The 18,706-nt window shown below is 37.7% G+C and overlaps 1 protein-coding gene across 1 annotated transcript; it reads left to right on the top strand.

Annotated features, from left to right (window-relative positions):
- Positions 1-3,794: 3,794 nt before the first annotated feature.
- LOC121366944 (globin-like) lies at positions 3,795-16,232 on the top strand. Its single transcript, XM_041491172.1, has 4 exons — positions 3,795-3,928; positions 11,177-11,284; positions 13,888-14,101; positions 14,883-16,232. Exons 2-4 carry the CDS (start codon positions 11,208-11,210, stop codon positions 14,994-14,996), a joined length of 405 nt encoding a protein of 134 aa, XP_041347106.1. The 5' UTR covers positions 3,795-3,928; positions 11,177-11,207; the 3' UTR covers positions 14,997-16,232.
- The last annotated feature ends 2,474 nt before the right edge of the window (positions 16,233-18,706 follow it).

Consider the following 18,706-nt stretch of genomic DNA (forward strand, 5'->3'; position numbering starts at 1 on the left):
CATCATTCTAATATATAGGTGTAGGGATTCTATAATACCCGTAACTGAATAAAACACGATTGTCCAAATATCTCTCCTAACTGTATATCTATTAGATCTCTCTGTAACGGGCGGTATACCCTAATGTGGCTCGTCTAGATATGATCAGAGATAAGATCTTATATAAAGTATATATTATTATAGCACGTTTAGTTCACTATAAAACACAACAGAAACACAATACACTTTAGAATCTGTATTAACCTACGCTGACAAATGTACTGCCGCAGTAGTTAATTAATAACAACAATAATAACAACCCAGAACTGATCACTTAATTAGTTAATCTCTAGGTGTCTAGTTTACACAATATGCTAATCACTTCACCGTGACACAACACCCACACGTGTGATAATTGAGAAACGCTTCCAGGGGAACTTAATTAATAAAGGAATTACACTCTATTCCTAACTGGTTAATTTTTAATTAACCCTTAACTACTCATTCAGTAACCTTGTAACACAGAATTAATACTGGTACCTATCACAATAAAGAAAATAACCTACAGTTTACCTAGGTCTTCTAGGATGACTGGCTAAGCTTTATATTACCAAATACTCGTATAAATATAGAACAGTAAGACTACGATTTACTTCGTCAGATGACCAAAGACACTGTCTAAATAATATTGGTATAATACAGTATTAAAATATTTAAAGTCACATCAATCACATCAAGGTTATACAACAGAGCAGAAATAATATATTTACCAAAGTCCAAACGGACTAACGTTCCCCCTGGACGCCTTCCTATTTCGTTCTCCTAGTTATCTCTAAAAACTAGCTATTTATTATAAAAATCAGAATATCGCCTGGGGGTACATCGCGGCACCGAATCTTATCATGTGAGTTTCCACCACGACCACGCCGGCATATTTTCTTAGATCGCCCAGACTGAATGACGCCGATCGTCGCCAAATCACGGTTGTAAAAACCGCACTTGCGGAGGTATTACGTAACTACTCGCCACATGGCCTCCGCACCTAGCTGGGTGTGTATTAGAAGTACAGCTCGATGACCGTCGCGCAAAGGTATTACGTAACAAGTTGCACATCTGGCTAAGTGCATTTGGAACTGCACACGGTCCTCTAAAACAATTAATATCGCCACAGGCGAAAAGAAATTAAGAGCATGTTCCGTCACACGCATCGTTAATAAAACGCATCGCTGACTATAGTGTTAACTGATCCCATCTCCTACCAGGACGCTATCTACCACGTAGTGCACGATTAAATCTATGATTACGACGCTGTCTGAAACAGGTATTAGTACAACTGCTTTGAATATGCCTTTGAGTTCTTGAACATTTTAGCCCTAGACTCCACCAACGAGCCAGCAAACACCCCTTTTTTGCTTTTTGGCATGGAAGATTCTTGTGTCTCTGCTGGTTTAAAGTGTGCTTCATGAGCACTAATTGAACAATATTCCTTCTGTGTGATCTTTCTCTGTTGATATGTGTGATGCTTGTTGTTATCAATGTGTTATCACATGGCTTCACACGTTGCTGTACATGGACTATCCTGTCTGTGGGGAAGTGCATACAAGAGGAGGAGGGGTAACGTGAACCCGTCGCGATCTCTTCTGTGTCTCTGGTCGAGCTACTTGTGCTCCCTGCACTTATCGGTTGAGTGTGTGATCCCCTTCCACTCCGTCCCCAAACCTTATCCTGTTTCGGACGAAAGAACGAGCATAGCCACAACTTGCACACAAGACAGGCGTGCGCTATAACTACAATTTACTCTGAACGTGCAAATTAAAATATATCCAAGTCCAACTGTGTGGAAGCAGCGGGTTTTCCTCTGTCGACCAAGTGTCGAAATAACCGAATGTTAAACATCACACTAACCGTTGTTTAAATGTGCTGACGTTTTGTTAAGCAAATAGCAGATACCCGTACAAACTGCCATTCAGGCCCCTCCCGATCGAGGATGAAATCCATCTACTTGTAAAAAACCCCAAAAAACTTCGAGATGTTCCCGATTACATGCACTTATTCCACGATAAGCCAAATCAGATAATGATTGCTAACCCTTAATAGAAAAATTCACAACAATCTACCCTCAGCACGACTAATAAACCAATTTGGGGTTTCTATTCCACCCAGAGCTATAGCAGTCGTATACAGAAAGAGTAGGAGTATGGGCTCCCTTTTTGTGTCGGGGTTTGGCTGAATGAACATCAATCAGTTAATCAACCATTTGACTCGTGCTTACATCCACTGAAGGTTCAAGCTGTCGTGGGCAGATCCTCTAAGATTCCCCAGTGGATGTGCCCAAGAAAGGTATTCAATTAGCATTACTACCAAACAGCTAGAGTATTGGGTTGCAAACGAGTCACTACGCATGTTTTCATGGATTACAACTAATATTGTGACGGGAATGCATGGTAAAACGTCTCCAGGCCAGCTCTGTCATGAACGGGGAACCAGGCTCCAAAACACACTGGTGCTCGGTCTGGGTCTGGGTCTGGCGAGTATGATACCAGTAGAAAACGAAACGCACAGAATGGAATTTGACATTGAAGCACACCGCGTCCGTTCTGGCGCGAACTACAGATCTGGCAGCAGACCACACTGAACATGCTCCATATTCGGACAGTGCCAGATTTACGAGATTTAGCTTCGGTGTGTTTGGGACGTTCTAGCAATAGCGTATGTGGTTTGATCTCTCACTGTTTAGATCAAGTGTTTAAATTTTCCTATGTTAGACCCCTAATAGCCTACGAAATTAGTGGTAATGGCCTATGTTTGACCTCTCAGTCTACACCAAGGGTTGCAACTGTCATGCTAGACACCTACTAACCGTACGGAATACGTACATATAGTAATAGGTCATGTGGGGCGGGATTTATTCCAGACAGTTGAGCGCTCGCCTGAGGTGCTTTCGTCGCAGGATCGAACCACCTCGGAGGATTCATTTAAGTGATTTGGTTTTTTTTCTCATTCCAACCAGTGCACAACAGCTGGTCAAAGGCCGTGGTATGTGTTTTCCTGTCTGTGGGAAAGTGCTTATAATAGAACCCAAATGAAAAATGTAGCGGGTTTCCTCTGATGACTAGGAGTCATACCAGTCATATCAGTGATGTCGTTAAACAAAACAAACTTTAACAGACTATGTGATTTCCTCCCTGCCTGTTAAGACCAAGTGTTTAAACTGCCGTATGTTATACGTTGGAGACCTAATAGCCGTAAGAAGTAAGTACTAATAGTCTCTGACGTGTCCTGCCACGGTGTATTCTGAAGCACACATACCTCGCCAATCGAGTTAGGTTGGACCCGTACGACAGCCAGACCGGCCTCGGTGGCGTCGTGGGTAGGCCATCGGTCAACAGGCTGGTAGGTACTGGGTTCGGATCCCAGTCGAGGCATGGGATTTTTAATCCAGATACCGACTCCAAACCCTGAGTGAGTGCTCCGCAAGGCTCAATGGGTAGGTGTAAACCACTTTCACCGACCAGTGATCCATAACTGGTTCAACAAAGACCATGGTTTGTGCTATCCTGCCTGTGGGAAGCGCAAATGAACGATCCCTTGCTGCTAATCGGAAGAGCTGCACATGAAGTGGCGACAGGGGGTTTCCTCTCAAAATCTGTGTGGTCCTTAACCATATGTCTGACGCCATATAACCGTAAATATAATGTGTTGAGTGCGTCGTTAAATAAAACATTTCTTTCTTTCGTACCATAGCCAATGGGCGTTATCGCGCTGGTTTAATGACTATTTGCGCGAGTTTCAACGTGTAACCTCCCAAAAGTGGAATGTCATTAACAGTGGGTTTTTACAAGTTCTTTACTTGGAACCTTGACCTTGCCTAGCACTATGTTTTCCATGCCTAAGGCGATGGTAAGGGTAGCTACCTTCTGGAAGTGGATAGAACACGTCGTTTGTAAACGTAAGTAAACGCATATTCTAAGTTACTCATTGGAATACTTTATTATTAAAGTTTAGTAAAGATTATTAAAATTTAATTTAATGTTAACAGTTTTTAATACGACTGAAGTGATTTTTTTAGAAATCATAATTTATTTTATATTTAATACGGTACATCTTATACAATGTAGTCGAATTAATATACGAAAAAAAAAGAGGAAAACATAAGACGAAACTATAATCAGTTGTTCGTTTGTGTGTGTCCGTGAATTAGCTTTCATATACGATGACATTAATAGTTGTTCGTTTGTGTGTGTCCGTGAATTAGCTTTCATATACGATGACATTAATAGCATTTTATGATATATTGCACTCGTATTATTAACTGTATTTTGTGAGATATAACGTAACAATAGATTTTTTTATAAAATAATTTTCGGCTATTAACGACGATTAATTAGAGAAAAGTTTCCTATTATCAAGCTAGTGGAGAGCACGTTCACGAACTACATTTTACTTTAGTGTACGTTTTTCGAATACATAATATAGACACACCACGTAACCCTGTCATGAACAAACCAAGAATGTTGTCAGTCCGAGGCAGTGTCTGTTTTAGACACGCCATATCGCACCTTATGATTGCCACTTGTAGCAGTTGGTTGGTCTACTGTGCGCTAATTGTGCACATTTGTCATTTACACGGGCCAATTCGCGCCATATAGCAAGTGATTTATACAAAATAAATAAATAAATAAATAAATATGCCAAGTAGAATAATGGACATTTTCAAACAACTTTGATAGCCCTTTCAGTTTTAAAACGGCGAATGATATAAGATTCAACTAAAAAAAATGCTATAGCATTTAAAAGCTACTGAATATCTACTGTACAGACTACAGCAGTGATTGAACGGGCTACTATCTTCCATCACAGCGTGCAGTCTTTGTTTTTACAGAACGAAACACACTTACTTCTTCGAGTTATGTTTTTCTGTCATTTTAAAGTAACAGACACTAGTCTGTAAACACTACTGTGTATTTTTCACTATCAGAGCCGTTTTAAATCATTCATATTAGACATTACTAGATTTTATTGTTTACAATATTAATTTCCATACATCTGGAAGGTTTCTGGTCAGCCTGGCGTTTCTAATACCACGAAATGCATTATTTATGTTTTTAGAAACGCACGTACCTCTGAGAAGTAACGGTTATGGAGACGAGCTTCAATCTGTTTTTAAAAAGTATTTCCCCGTTTTAACATTACAAAATCTGTTTTTTCACTCTTTTGTAACTGAATCCAAATGTGTTACAGGTTTGCAGATTAACCAAACTTAGTGCCCGTTTTTACGGCCTTAACTAGGATCTGCGACTTTAAGATAAACTTATCGAGTCCAACAACTGAACTGTAACCCTATGGATTGTTCATCCTGGATTAGCCACAAAGGGACCATTCACACACCCCACTCTCTTAACATCTCTTTTTTTCAAAACCAATTATAATCTGGGCCGTTGGAGCTGAAAAATAGAGTCACGACCACCACTTTTGTTGCAAAAGGAATATTAAAAAAGAGGAGAAAAAAAGAGAGAAACCTACAGACTATGGTAGCTGGTCCATTTACCACAGTTTGACACCCAATAGCCGATGTATTTTTCGTGCTGGCGTGTCGTTAAACGTGCATTCATTCATTCATTCATTCACGGTAGCTGGTGATGGACCAGTCGACCATTGTTTTCAGTTTGTTTGAGTTGCTGTTCAATGAAATAAAATGTTTCGACATTAATTATTGCATCATGCACTGTTTTAAAAAACAAACTATGTTTGAAAGTGACATCCTTTTCTGCTATCCATCTCATCAGGTGATTCATATAGAGCGTCCAACTTTATGAAGTTGAATAGTGGAAAATGTATGAAAACGTAATCTTACTTTTTAAACACTACGACGTACTTTTCACCATTAAAGCCGTCTATGATAATTTAAATTAGAAGTCCATACATTTTATAGCTTAAGCTTTTCTTCCAGGGTGAAGTCTACTTGCCTACTTCTTTCACAGTGTTTTCTCTAAATTATGAGTTTTTCTTTTTAAAAAATTCCAACGCGAACTTGACCTCTCGATCGTCTGCTGACTTTCTCTGTGAGAGCGCGCTCCAAATTAAACATTCAGTATTTCTTACGGGCCCAGCTTCAATATTGAGTTTCACTGAACATGTCAGACACCATGTGTCGTGTCGTTACGTTGTTAGTGGAATACAGTCCTGTTGAAGAAATATTTCTTCATTTAAAATAATAACATAAAATACTGAATACTATAAAATACTGAAATACCTTTTGAAATCTTTTGTTTTATTACTAATAGATTGACCTATGATGTATTTAAATAAATCATTTGTTTGATGTTATAGTTTGGTACTAAATGATAACACTTATACAACAACAACATGAAGTGGTGCCCTGACACAAGGGGGGATAACTGAACAGTTTCCTGGTCAAACTATATTGATTATTTTGCTAATAAATATCAAGGGATAGTACTTCATAACAATAACGGTTATATAGCTCTCGATATTATATATTTCACAGAATATATTCTAAGATAGACATTGTATTGAAAAGCATGTAAAACTGAATGGTGGTGTGTAACCTTCAGACAGGGCGGGTATATTGACGAAACACCGCTAAAATATCACGTCTAGTCACGTGCAATTGGAAGATAAGATAAGATAAGATAAAATTTATTGCATTTAAACATTCCACATGGGAACAGAGTGCACAAAATAACATTAGAAAGTTGCAATATCAACAAACAATTAATGACTATATTTTTACATAAATATATACACATACATGTATGTCACTACTACAGTCTATTCATTATATTGGAAAACCAACTTGCAAATAACACCTATGTTGGCTGGGTCCTGATTTTTCATAATAAAAATAAACTGCTCTTTGGGTGTCATATTTAAAAATGAAGGGTTGTAGTTGGAGATAAAATGAAATAACTTTGACCGCTGATACTTATATTTCTTACATTGTACAATGTGATGAAATTCATCTTCAATGATATTGCATTCATCACAGAGACGCTGGTCAAGAGGAGTATATGGTTTTGTATGCCTGCCAGTTTCAATTTTCAAGTTATGGTCACTAAGACGGAGTTTAGAGAAATGTTTTCTATGATCTGGGTTTAAGCAGTGAATTAAATATGGTTGTAAGTATATTTCTTGTTTGAGAGTTTCATATGTTCTCATTTTATTGCCAGTGCTATTTGTCTTTTTTATAATATTTAGACTTTTTTGGAAATGTTTTTGATAAAAATTCTTTAATAACTTTATTAGATAGTTTGGGCTGTTAATAATACTTCTGTTTAGACCTAAGTGGTCGATAAATGAATGTAATTTGTGAAGCCAACCAATATTCTTTCTTTCTAAAGCCATGCTTTCTTTAAAAGCATACTGCAGTAGAATATTTTTAGTTTTTTGCATATGAGAGTGGAAGTTCACCATTCGTTTTACAACATTCATTAAAATAGGATATAAGCCAAGTTCAGCTCTTGAACTCCAGTTGTGGGAATTCTTGGTAGTTTGTAATGTATGTTTACAGAATTTTAAAAGCAGTTTTTCAGGCAGAAATGTGTCTATGTTTTTTAAAGATATATAATTTGCACCCCATACTTCACTACCATATAGGGCAACAGGTTCAACCAGAGTGCTAAACAATTTGCAAGAGATATCGGTTGGCAGATTGTAGTTTAACAGATTTTTCTGAAGGTAGTAGAGACAGCCTAATCCTTTTTTCCATAGAGAATGAACACATTCTTTAAAATTCCCATTTTGAGTAACATCTATTCCCAAATAGGTATATTTGTTTGTAATCGGTACAGGGTTGCCAGATAGATACCATTTAATCTTATTTGTTTTGCTGTTTCCTCCAAAAATAACAATCTTTGTCTTACTTATATTAGTGTTGAGATCATTATCTTTGCAATATTTGGAAAGTTGCCTAAGGAGATTTTGTAAGCCATCTGTATCTTCTGATAACAGAAGTAAGTCATCTGCAAAAAACATGTGGCTAAATGACATTTTGTCAAGTGATACCTTACCTTCAATATCTGCTACATATGTTTCAAAGTCATTAATGAACATATTGAAAAGGGTTGGTGATAGGATGCACCCCTGCCGTAATCCAATGTTTGAATGAAATGGCATTGAACAGCCTTTATTAGTTTGAACACTATAAGTTACATTTGAGTAAAGGGACTTGATTATGTTTAATATATTGCCCGTAATTCCCATTAATGCAATTTTGTTGAATAGTTTGTGTCTATTAACAGAATCAAATGCCAGTTTGAAATCAACAAAACAGCCATAGACCTTTTTCTTTTTACTTCGGTATTTATCAATGAGTGTTTTTAGAGTAAATATATGGTCTGTAGTCCTAAAGCCTTCCTGAAATCCAGCTTGGCACTTGTCACTTTGATTAGTTTCAGTTATGTAACTAACTATTCGTTTATCAATAATCTTACAAAACAGCTTTCCAATACAACTACTGAGGGCGATTCCTCTGTAATTACTTGGGTCAGTTCGGCTTCCCTTCTTATGCAATGGAACAATAATTGAGTGAGCCCATTTTGGTGGGAAATATCCAACTACTAAAATATCATTAAATAATTTAATTATATGATCAATTATTATTGGAAAAAGACATTTGATAAATTCATTACTTATATTATCATCTCCTTGGGCTTTTCCCGATTTTATTTCCTTTATTGTCCTACTCAACAGTTTTGTGTTGTTCAACAGGATTAATTATACATAGTTCTGTTAATTGTCGCACTCAAAATTGTTGTGTTTTTCAACAGTTTGAATGTACATAGTCCACTTAATTTTCCTACTCAACAGTGTTGTGTTTTTCAACAGTTTGAATGCACATAGTCTTCTTCATTGTCCTAATGTCAAACCTCGCAGTGAACAAAGACTGAGGGGAGTGACTAACTGATCCCCTAACTTGGATTACGGAGAACCATTTAAGATATTACCATACTGAGCACTGATATTCAGTCCTGTTAGTAATATTTCTTTAAATAAGATATTCCTGTTAGTAATATTTCTTTAAATAAGATATTACCATACTGAGCACTGATATTCAATACTGTTAGTAATATTTCTTTAAACATTCACACACGTAGGGGAGCTAAACGTATTCTCTTTGAACTAGTCTGAGGGGAGCCAGGGGAGCCAGAGTGATAGCTCCCCGTAAATAATGAGGTCTGGAATGTTATAGAAACTCACGGCAGTGTCATCATTGGCCGTTTAGCGCGTGGCGCAATGTTGATCATACCGCGGGATTTGCAACTGTCTTTTAAAAATACACTGTAGTGAACTGTCAGGATGTGCAAGCATTCTGAACCGATACACTAATCACGAGAGAAGTATTTAACTAATCTCCAGATCAGATCTAAACATTTTAGGTTGTAGATTTCTGAACGAATTTATAGGTGATTGTACACCGAGAAATGAATTTTACATGGCAAGAAGCTAAGTTTTATTCAGAAATGTCATGTTGTTGGACGACCAAACACCTTTAATTACGAGTGTGTAGCCACCTACATACTAGCCATGTACTCCACCAGCGAAAATTGAATTATTCTTATGATCATTTGAAGTGTTTCGAATAATTATACACTACTCTGACGATTTAGCAGAATGTATTTTTTAAAAAGTACTTACAAGAAACGAATAGTACCAAAATGCAGGCCACGCCGAATGGTTACATGCAGACATTATCCTGAATTTTTACAGACAGCCAAGGACACATCAGTTGTATAAAAATTAAAATCAAAGCAATAAACTACGTTTTACAGTGTTTTGTTTCATAGTGGTCTAAGCATGTTTACCAAGAACATACATCAGTTAAGAACTCGAAGAATGTCGAAAACGAGCAAATTAAACTAATGTGGTCCAAGTCAAAATCTTCCCGAACTACTCGACAAATTTACAGTTTATTATTAAAAAAAGAGAGAAAAAAGAGTATAGTTTGTGGACTGTGGTGGTTCAAATGAGTGCATTGACTAAGCATTAATTTGTTAACAGAATGAGCTTCTTGGAAATCTCAAATAACTAAATAATACACAGTCAATTATAATTTAAACCAAGCGGTTTTCTTAAAATACTAAAACACTGAATGTCCGTAGGAGCCGAATACTTTGACTAGGGCTGTATATATTAAACAAGGGTAAATGTGGGGTTTTCACCCCCTCCCTGCCCTCTATTCCCCAGTAGCGTTTCCCCTCTAAGACTATATGTAAAAAAAGTACCAAATGTTTGACATCCAATAGTCGATGTTTAATAAATCAATGTGCTCTGGTGGAGTCGTTAAACAAAACCAACTTTTCTCTGAGCAGCAACAGAACGTCGTGTATGTATGTTTGTGCGCAAGGGTACACTTTTATGGGTGTGCTTTATGTGTGTAGTAAGTTGAATCATAATGCTTACAACCTGCTATGCCTATACAATGGATATACGCACAATTGGTTCCACGCCAAAATCATAACAAGGACGATGTATCCGTGTGTTGCTTTGGATATCACAGGTTTTCAGCCGACATTCGTCAAATCGACACATTTCAACCGAAGTGGAATTTGAGAATTTACTTTCTCATTAATTCGCCAAGAAGCTGAATAAAACAGCTTAGATCGTTTTTATATCTACCGTCCTTTTGTCTGATTAGTTAATTCAAACATGCATGTGGATAAATATTTTCTAACCAAATTCGTCAAATTGCTTATACATCAGGGCTTCCAGCTTATAGCTAATTACGATTTATGTCTATTGGTTAATGGGTGAACAGTTAAGTAGTTATTTTAATGTAACCATGCTGTGTTTCATAAATGAATTCTAACCAATAATTCACTTGTCATGGTGAAGTGTGACTAGTATTCTGTATGTTATAGTGATGCGTCAGTATTTGTATGTCGTGGTAAAGTGAGTGTTATTCTATATGTCATGGTAAATTGTGTATCACTGTGTATGTTATGTCGCAGTGAGTATTCTGTATGTTATGTCGCAGAGTGAGTATTCTGTATGTTATGTCGCAGAGTGAGTATTCTGTATGTTATGGTGCAGTATGAGTATCACTGTGTATGTTATGTCGCAGAGTGAGTATTCTGTATGTTATGTCGCAGAGTGAGTATTCTGTATGTTATGTCGCAGAGTGAGTATCACTGTGTATGTTATGGCGCAGTGTGAGTATTGTTATTTTGTATTTCAGCATACCTTCGGAGAACTCACACCTAGACAAGATGGCTGATGTCAAGAAAATATGGAATGACGTTATCGCCAAAGACCTGCAGGGACATGGCGTCAAGATCCTCGTCAAGTAAGTCATACAGTCCTTACAGCGAAACATTTACCGTCATACAGTTCTTACAGCGAAACGTTTACTGTCATACAGTCCTTACAGCGAAATGTTTACTGTGATACAGTCCTTACAGCGAAACGTTTACTGTCATACAGTCCTATACAGCGACACGTTTACTGTCATACAGTCGTATATAGCGAAACGTTACTGTCATACAGTCCTTACAGCGAAATGTTTACTGTTACTTACTGTCATACTGTGACGTTTACTATCATATAGTAACAGAATGCATCCCACAGCAAAACACACAAGGATCATCCGTAAAGAACGTAAGCAGGAGTGGTTTTTGTGGTTTTATTGTTGTATTATTCTATTATTACCGCCCAACTCGTTTTTTAATCTGTACACACGATGAGACGCAAATAAAGAATGTGTCCGTCTGTCTATCAGAATGTCTTTGATGTTTTTACCCTACCCACATGTAAACCTTTTGTAAGTTTGACCATTACCCCGCCACGCACACACCATCCCCGTCTTGATGTACCGGCAAACACAGTTCTTCCACTTTTACATCAACATTGGGCACAAGTAAGAGCTTAGCGTGTGTACTCTGTTGGCAAACGCCGTCTTCCCCACTAAACTCTTCGTAAGCCATTTGGGGGCTGGACGTAGACCAGTCTAGGATCGATGCCAGTCAGTGGTCCCATTGGCCTATTTCTCGTTCCACCACTGGTATATCAAAAGCCATGGTATGTGCTATCCTATATGTAAGATGCCTTACTACTAATGGAAGGATTTAGCGGGTTTTCTCTTTAAGAGTGATTCAGAATTACCAAATGTTTGACCTCCAATATCCGATAATTAATAAATCAATATGCTCTAGTAGTGTCGTTAAACAAAACACTTTTTAAACTGGTAAGCGATCTGATGTGAACTAATGTTAGTTGATCTCCAAGTTCAAGTTCTTTATTTGCCTTAAGTTAAACAAACTTATCAGCATAAATACATACATATATAATCACGGTATATATACAAATATACAAATACAGGTGGAGAGTGATTTAAGAATTAATGGTAAAATTAACATAGCATACTAGTAATAGTGGTGGGATGTACATATATATATATATGTGCACTATAAACATTATCGTGGTATAGTAATAATTCTAATTCTAAATATATAGGTATATATTGATGTATACCAGATGAAATATGATTAATATACTTGCTAATGAAACGGCAGGTTTGTGGATGTCATATTTTAAGTAAGCTTCAGTAAATCGTCTCTAACTTTATTTGCCAAAACTAAATATTTTCCCAGGTTATTGATGTCTTTATTGTTTTCAGTTGTTAATAGTTCAGTGAGCCTAAATACGCTTGGACGTCTGTGGTAACATTGTTTTATATACTTATTCCTCAAATCATTCAAAGCTGGGCAAATAAGGATAAAATGGTATTCGTCTTCTATATCATTATAGTTACAAATAGTGCATTTTCTTTCGGCCCTGTCAATTTCCTATACCTTCCGGTTTCTATATTTAATTTGTGTGCACTAATTCAGATCTTTGATATTTCTTTTAAGTGATTTAATGGTATGGATTGTCTAAGATATGTTTGTAGCTTGAATTCAAGTAACAAAAGTGATCTTCTGTTGTAAAGAGTCGTTTTCGGACGTGTTAAGTTACTAGCAGATTACTGTGAGCGGTGTCCAGAACTCTCTGCTTACATCTAATGACGGACACACGTCCGGGAACACACCAGAGATCCAGACACTGGTATTCTAAACAGGGACATGTATTAAACGTGTAATTTTAGTTGTTTGAAAAGCTCTGTTAGACACATTTTACAATAGCAGCAAACTCGGGACAGTCTCTTTAAAAAATAAAGCAAAGTTCGGCAATTAACGTTAGCCTATACAGCCCGTTTTACAAACATTTTAAAGAGGTAGTGTCTGGTAAACACGAACAATGTTATTCGTATTTATGACTACGCAGTCAAAATTCAGTATCATAATACATGCATAGTAAAATATTGACTCAAGTATGATATAATGCATATGCATCTGGATGAATAAAGTACTTTTCAGTAAATTTGAAATGTATTTATTTACAGGCAGTGAATTATTTTTAGCATCTGCTGTGTTTAAGAACAATATAAAATGAACTATTTCTTAGGGGGCGGGGCCAGGACGTAGCCCAGTGGTACAGGGCTCGCCTGATGCGTGTTCTGTCTAGGATCGATCCCAGTTGGTGGGCCCATTAGGCTATTTCTTATTCCAGTCAGTGTACCACGACTGGTATATCAAAGGATGTGGTATGTGCTATCCTTTCTGTGGGATGGTGCATATAAAATATCCCTTGCTACTAATGGGGAAAACTGTAGCGGGTTTCTTTTTTAAGGCTGTATGTCAAACACTACCAAATATTTGACATCCAATAGCCAATGGTTAATGAACCAATGTGCTCTGGTGGTGTTGTTAAACAAAACAAAGAACTTTAACTCTAAGACTGTCAGAATTACCAAATGGTTGACATCGAATACGCGATGATTGATAAAACAATATGCTCTATGGTGTCGTTAAACAAAACAAACACCTTTAAGAATTTGCTGAATATTTGCAGGTTCCTGACCGTCTGCCCCGACCAGCAGCCCCTCTTCAAGAAGTTCGCCTCGGTTCCGGTAGGTTCTCTGGCGGAAAACAGCGACGTGGCAAAGCTAGCCGTGACCGTGATGACGAAACTCGGGGAATTCATCAACTCCTCCAACCTCGCCAATGACACCAAGGCCCTGGCCGCGGGTCACAAGACCATGAACATCACTCTCACCAACTTCCAGGTGGGTGAGGTTGCAGGGCCGGATCCATTATTTTGTAAAGGGGGGGGGGGAGGGTACATAAAATTTTAAAGTAAAGATACACAGAGACGTTTTTAGGGCTATTTACTGTTATATATTATAAATGATAAATTGAAAGCCCCACAAACAAACAGCCATTAAAAAGGACAGTTCAAACAGTCATGGGTGAGTGCGACGGGTCCCCTTGTGACCCCTCTAAATCTGACAATGTAACGCATCATGCTAACGCCAGGAATCTACGTATTTAACACGGTGTACGTAACTAGTATGCATGCGTAGGCAAAATCAAATACCCACAGCAACAGTAACACTAATAACAAAACGACCAAACCTAGGAAATGTTTTCCACTAAATATACGTTCACATTCTAATTATTGCAATAGTCTACAAAGATGTCACACAGCATTTATTTTTGTACTTGATGGTTGCTTGTTTTAGATAATTTATTATGACATATCGTGCGCTAATGTTATTGGAAATTATCGTTTCATTACGTACGCATGCACACACGCATATACGCACACACACACACGCACAAACGCACGCACAGACGCTTACACACGCACATACGCACACACACGCACAGACGCACGCACAAACGCACATGTATACACACAGACAAATACTGATACACGCGCACGCACACGCACACACACACACACACATGTACATACAGTTGCACACTAAAGGATATACTCCCCATAAGCTAACATGTACTTTTTTAATGAAGCACCATCTAATGTTGTTGTTGTTGTCGTTTCAGAAAATATTCCCCATCATTGCTCACTACGCGTCCGCGAATGCTGGTGGCGACAAGGCGTCATGGATGACGGCTCTCAACGCCATTGGCAGCGCCATCGACGCCAACCAGAAGTAAAGCGTGCAACTTCATTTAACTTCACAAGCCTGCGCACTAGACATGGTGACGACCTTGACCCCAGGACCACATTGACGTGCCGGAATCATTTTCGGATATCAGTGTCCCTCTCCTAGGGATACCAACGTTGGATTCTATCTTAACCCAAGGGGTGCTGGAAATGGAGGGCTTGACGGCTGGACGGATGGGGGGGGGGATGGCTGGTTGGGTAGTGGGGGGGGGGGATGGGGTATTCCACCACGCCGAAGTTACCGATAGGACCAGTACCCCTCTGCCTATTATTAACCTACTAAATACAAACTTCCTGTGGCATTGGCCAACCTTCAATTAACCTCCTTTCCCCCTCCACCCAGGGCTAATGGTAATATTTAATTTTATTTTTTGCCTTTAGGACTGCCCGTCTAAAAATGGTGTCAAAAAATATGCGGCTTTTTTATATTACATTTTATATTGAATAATTTTCTTTAGAAACATACCAACAAATTTATTATTTTAAAATCCCCCATTTACATTTTTGAGTAAATTTTCAAAATTGCCTCTATAATTTCTTCCCCGGAGCAGACTTCTGGCTATCCAGAGCTCGGCCCCGGCACAGACAGGCTTGAAGCGCTAGTGGCACATGAGCATGTAAATACTGTACCCGAACCCGAACCTGGTGACGACACCAACTACTGTAGTTTTTAAACTGTACAGTTTCGATGGAATTTTACAAAAGAAAAAAACAAAACAAAGAAACAATGACATTAGATTAACAACATCAATGTTCTAAAAATTCTTCATAAAGAGTCGTTCGATTAAATGTCACATATAAATCAAGTTTTTATTTGTAAAACAATAAATGTCAAAAAGTTGTTTGGAAAATATATACCTATTACTAGTCATTTGACATCACTGATTTATTTTTTCAATGACGTCTGTGCCATTTTTGAAATAAATAAAAAAACCTGAAAAAAACACACAAAAAAAACAACACCAGTAAAACATTATAAATTATTTCTATACGGTCTGGCTGTTATTGGCGACATAGTTTACGTTGGATTCTTGAATTTCTAGCCGACCTTCGAAAGGAATGGAGGACGAAACATAACTGGTGCCAAACGATACCGCCGTTCACCACCGACGCCATGATTCAAGGCAAAACTGAAGTGTTCACAAGACGATATAACTTCCCCATTCTAACATGATTTCAATATATTGTTAACTCGTTTGCTTTTTACAATAAACATTTTAAAGAAACTATGCTTTGTTATATTTTAAAAATTATGGTTTTTGCCAAAATATTTCTTGAATTAGTTTCTGGGGTTTTATTTATTTATTTTTTATTATTGTTATTTTTTATTTGTATTTGTTGGTTTGTTTTAGTTTATCATAAAAAAGCATTGCGCTTGATTAGGGTGAGTGATTGGCACGTTATGTCACATTGCGACCATTCCATAACTACTAGTATTTCTTGAAGATACTGAATGCTGGAAATACGAAACTGAAATGTCCTGTCCTAAACCCAACCACTGGCCCTGCTAGAGATTTGGCTTGGGATGGACGTGCCTGAACCTTGAGAGGACATAGGCACGTAAATATAGTTTCAATCTTTAAGTGAAGGATCTTAAATGTGCCACGTTCATGTTTACAACCGTTAAAATGTCCGTGAATACTGAGTTTGGTGCGATTTTTAAGATTTTATCGACTAACGGAGACTTTTTAACGATTGTAATTGCATATCAAATATATGTTTCTACATAAAATATTAGTGGTTGTATATTAAACGTGTCTCTGATCGTTCTTATATATGTACTAGGTTAAATTTCATTTTATTTCCTAAAATATAATTTTTTCGTACGTACGAAATTATTTGAAGACAAAATCCAGTTTGGGCTTCTTACAAATATTAAGACGACCAGAAACACATTGAACATACAGCCACTGATATTCTAAACAAGAAACTATATTTAATATGTAAGTTTAATCATAGAAGTATTTTATTAGTCGGAAACATCTTACAATGCAGCAAACTCAGGAATGTCCCTTTAAAGTTTATTTAGTTTGTCAACATCACTAGAGTAAGCCTACATTGATTTATTTATCATCAGCTGTTGGATGTCAAACATTTGGTACTTATGCCATAGTCTCGCCACACCTTTTTCTATTAGTAGCAAGGGATCTTTTATTTAAAGTTTGTTTTGTTTAACAACACCACAAGAGCACATTAACATATTAATCATCGGCTATTGGATGTTAAACATTTTGGTAATTTTGACATATAGTCTTAGAGAGGAAACCCGCTACATTTTCCCATTAGTAGCAAGGGATCTTTTATATGCACCATCCCACAGACAGAGTAGCACATACCACGACCTTTGATATACCAGTCGTGGTGCACTGGCTGAAACGACGGGGATCGATCCCATACCGATCAAGCGCACGCTTTACCACTGGGCTACATCCCGCCCTCTGTTTGCTTGACGACAGAACTGTTATTTGCTGTCGCTACATTTGTAAACGACCATTACTATAATTAAAACATAAAAAGTCAAAGGGACGTTTTGAAAGGCTTGTTACTGCTACTATGAAGTAATCTCACGAACTTTTATTTTATTTTATTTACTTTAAGACCGACATCGTAAAGTGTCATCCGAAACGCCTGTAAAGCGAATGCACACGGAACCTCCCCACTTACTTCCGGATGTAGTTAAGAACACTCAGTGAGGATCAGTTGTCAGTAAACCGAGCTAAAAGATGCTACGATGACTAACTAAAGGAATACAAATGTTCACGAAACTTCCTCTTCTCAAAGTCGCTCTCATTATAGAAAAAAAAGAGAGAAAAAGTGTTCATTTTCTCCTGTAATCTCAGTGTTCTTTGACTTGTTAGTTTAGTTGTCCTCATTGTTTCTTCTGCGTGACTATTCCATCTGTGATATAGTCATCTTTTAAAACTGTATAGTATTTTCATATAAACTTTAGTTTCTTGTTTCAAATAGCAGGGTTCGAAATGTTTTTAGCACAGGCAGTACTCACCTACGGTAATTTTGAGCCTGCCTATAGGACTTTGAAACCAGTAACATTCGCAAGAAATATACACAAAATTAAAAACAAGACAATAATCCCTTCAAGCGCATGCAATCAGTTTTATCCAGCGGCATCAAACTGCCACAGGTAAAGCCCCTGACATACAGCAATCAGTTTTATCCAGCGGCATCAAACTGCCACAGGTAAAGCCCCTGACATACAGCAATCAGTTTTATCCAGCGGCATCAAACTGCCACAGGTAAAGCCCCTGACATAATGCATTCAGTTTTATCCAGCGGCATCAAACTGCCACAGGTAAAGCCCCTGACATACAGCAATCAGTTTTATCCAGCGGCATCAAACTGCCACAGGTAAAGCCCGTGACATAATGCATTCAGTTTTATCCAGCGGCATCAAACTGCCACAGGTAAAGCCCCTGACATAATGCATTCAGTTTTATCCAGCGGCATCAAACTGCCACAGATAAAGCCCCTGACATACAGCAATTAGTTTCTTAACTAGTACAATTCCCATTGGTGCTGCTATTAAATAGTAAACTTTTATGTAAAATTTATTTTTATTTTAAGTGTCTATCAGTTTGTCGGGCATTCCACAACATCAACATTTTGCCGCGCACCAGTACATAGCATAGAGCTTGTAAAGACGTTAGAGAAACTAAGAACACGTCAGATGGAGATTTTTTTT

The sequence above is a fragment of the Gigantopelta aegis genome, chromosome 3 (genome assembly GCF_016097555.1).
Source record: "Gigantopelta aegis isolate Gae_Host chromosome 3, Gae_host_genome, whole genome shotgun sequence".
Classification (NCBI taxonomy): domain Eukaryota; kingdom Metazoa; phylum Mollusca; class Gastropoda; order Neomphalida; family Peltospiridae; genus Gigantopelta; species Gigantopelta aegis.

Coding starts and splice junctions, on each gene's coding strand:
- LOC121366944 (XM_041491172.1), top strand. CDS start 11,208: ATGGCTGATGTCAAGAAAATATGGAATGACGTTATCGCCAAAGACCTG. Junction 11,285..13,887: donor GGCGTCAAGATCCTCGTCAA/GTAAGTCATACA, acceptor GAATATTTGCAG/GTTCCTGACCGTCTGCCCCG. Junction 14,102..14,882: donor TCACTCTCACCAACTTCCAG/GTGGGTGAGGTT, acceptor TTGTCGTTTCAG/AAAATATTCCCCATCATTGC.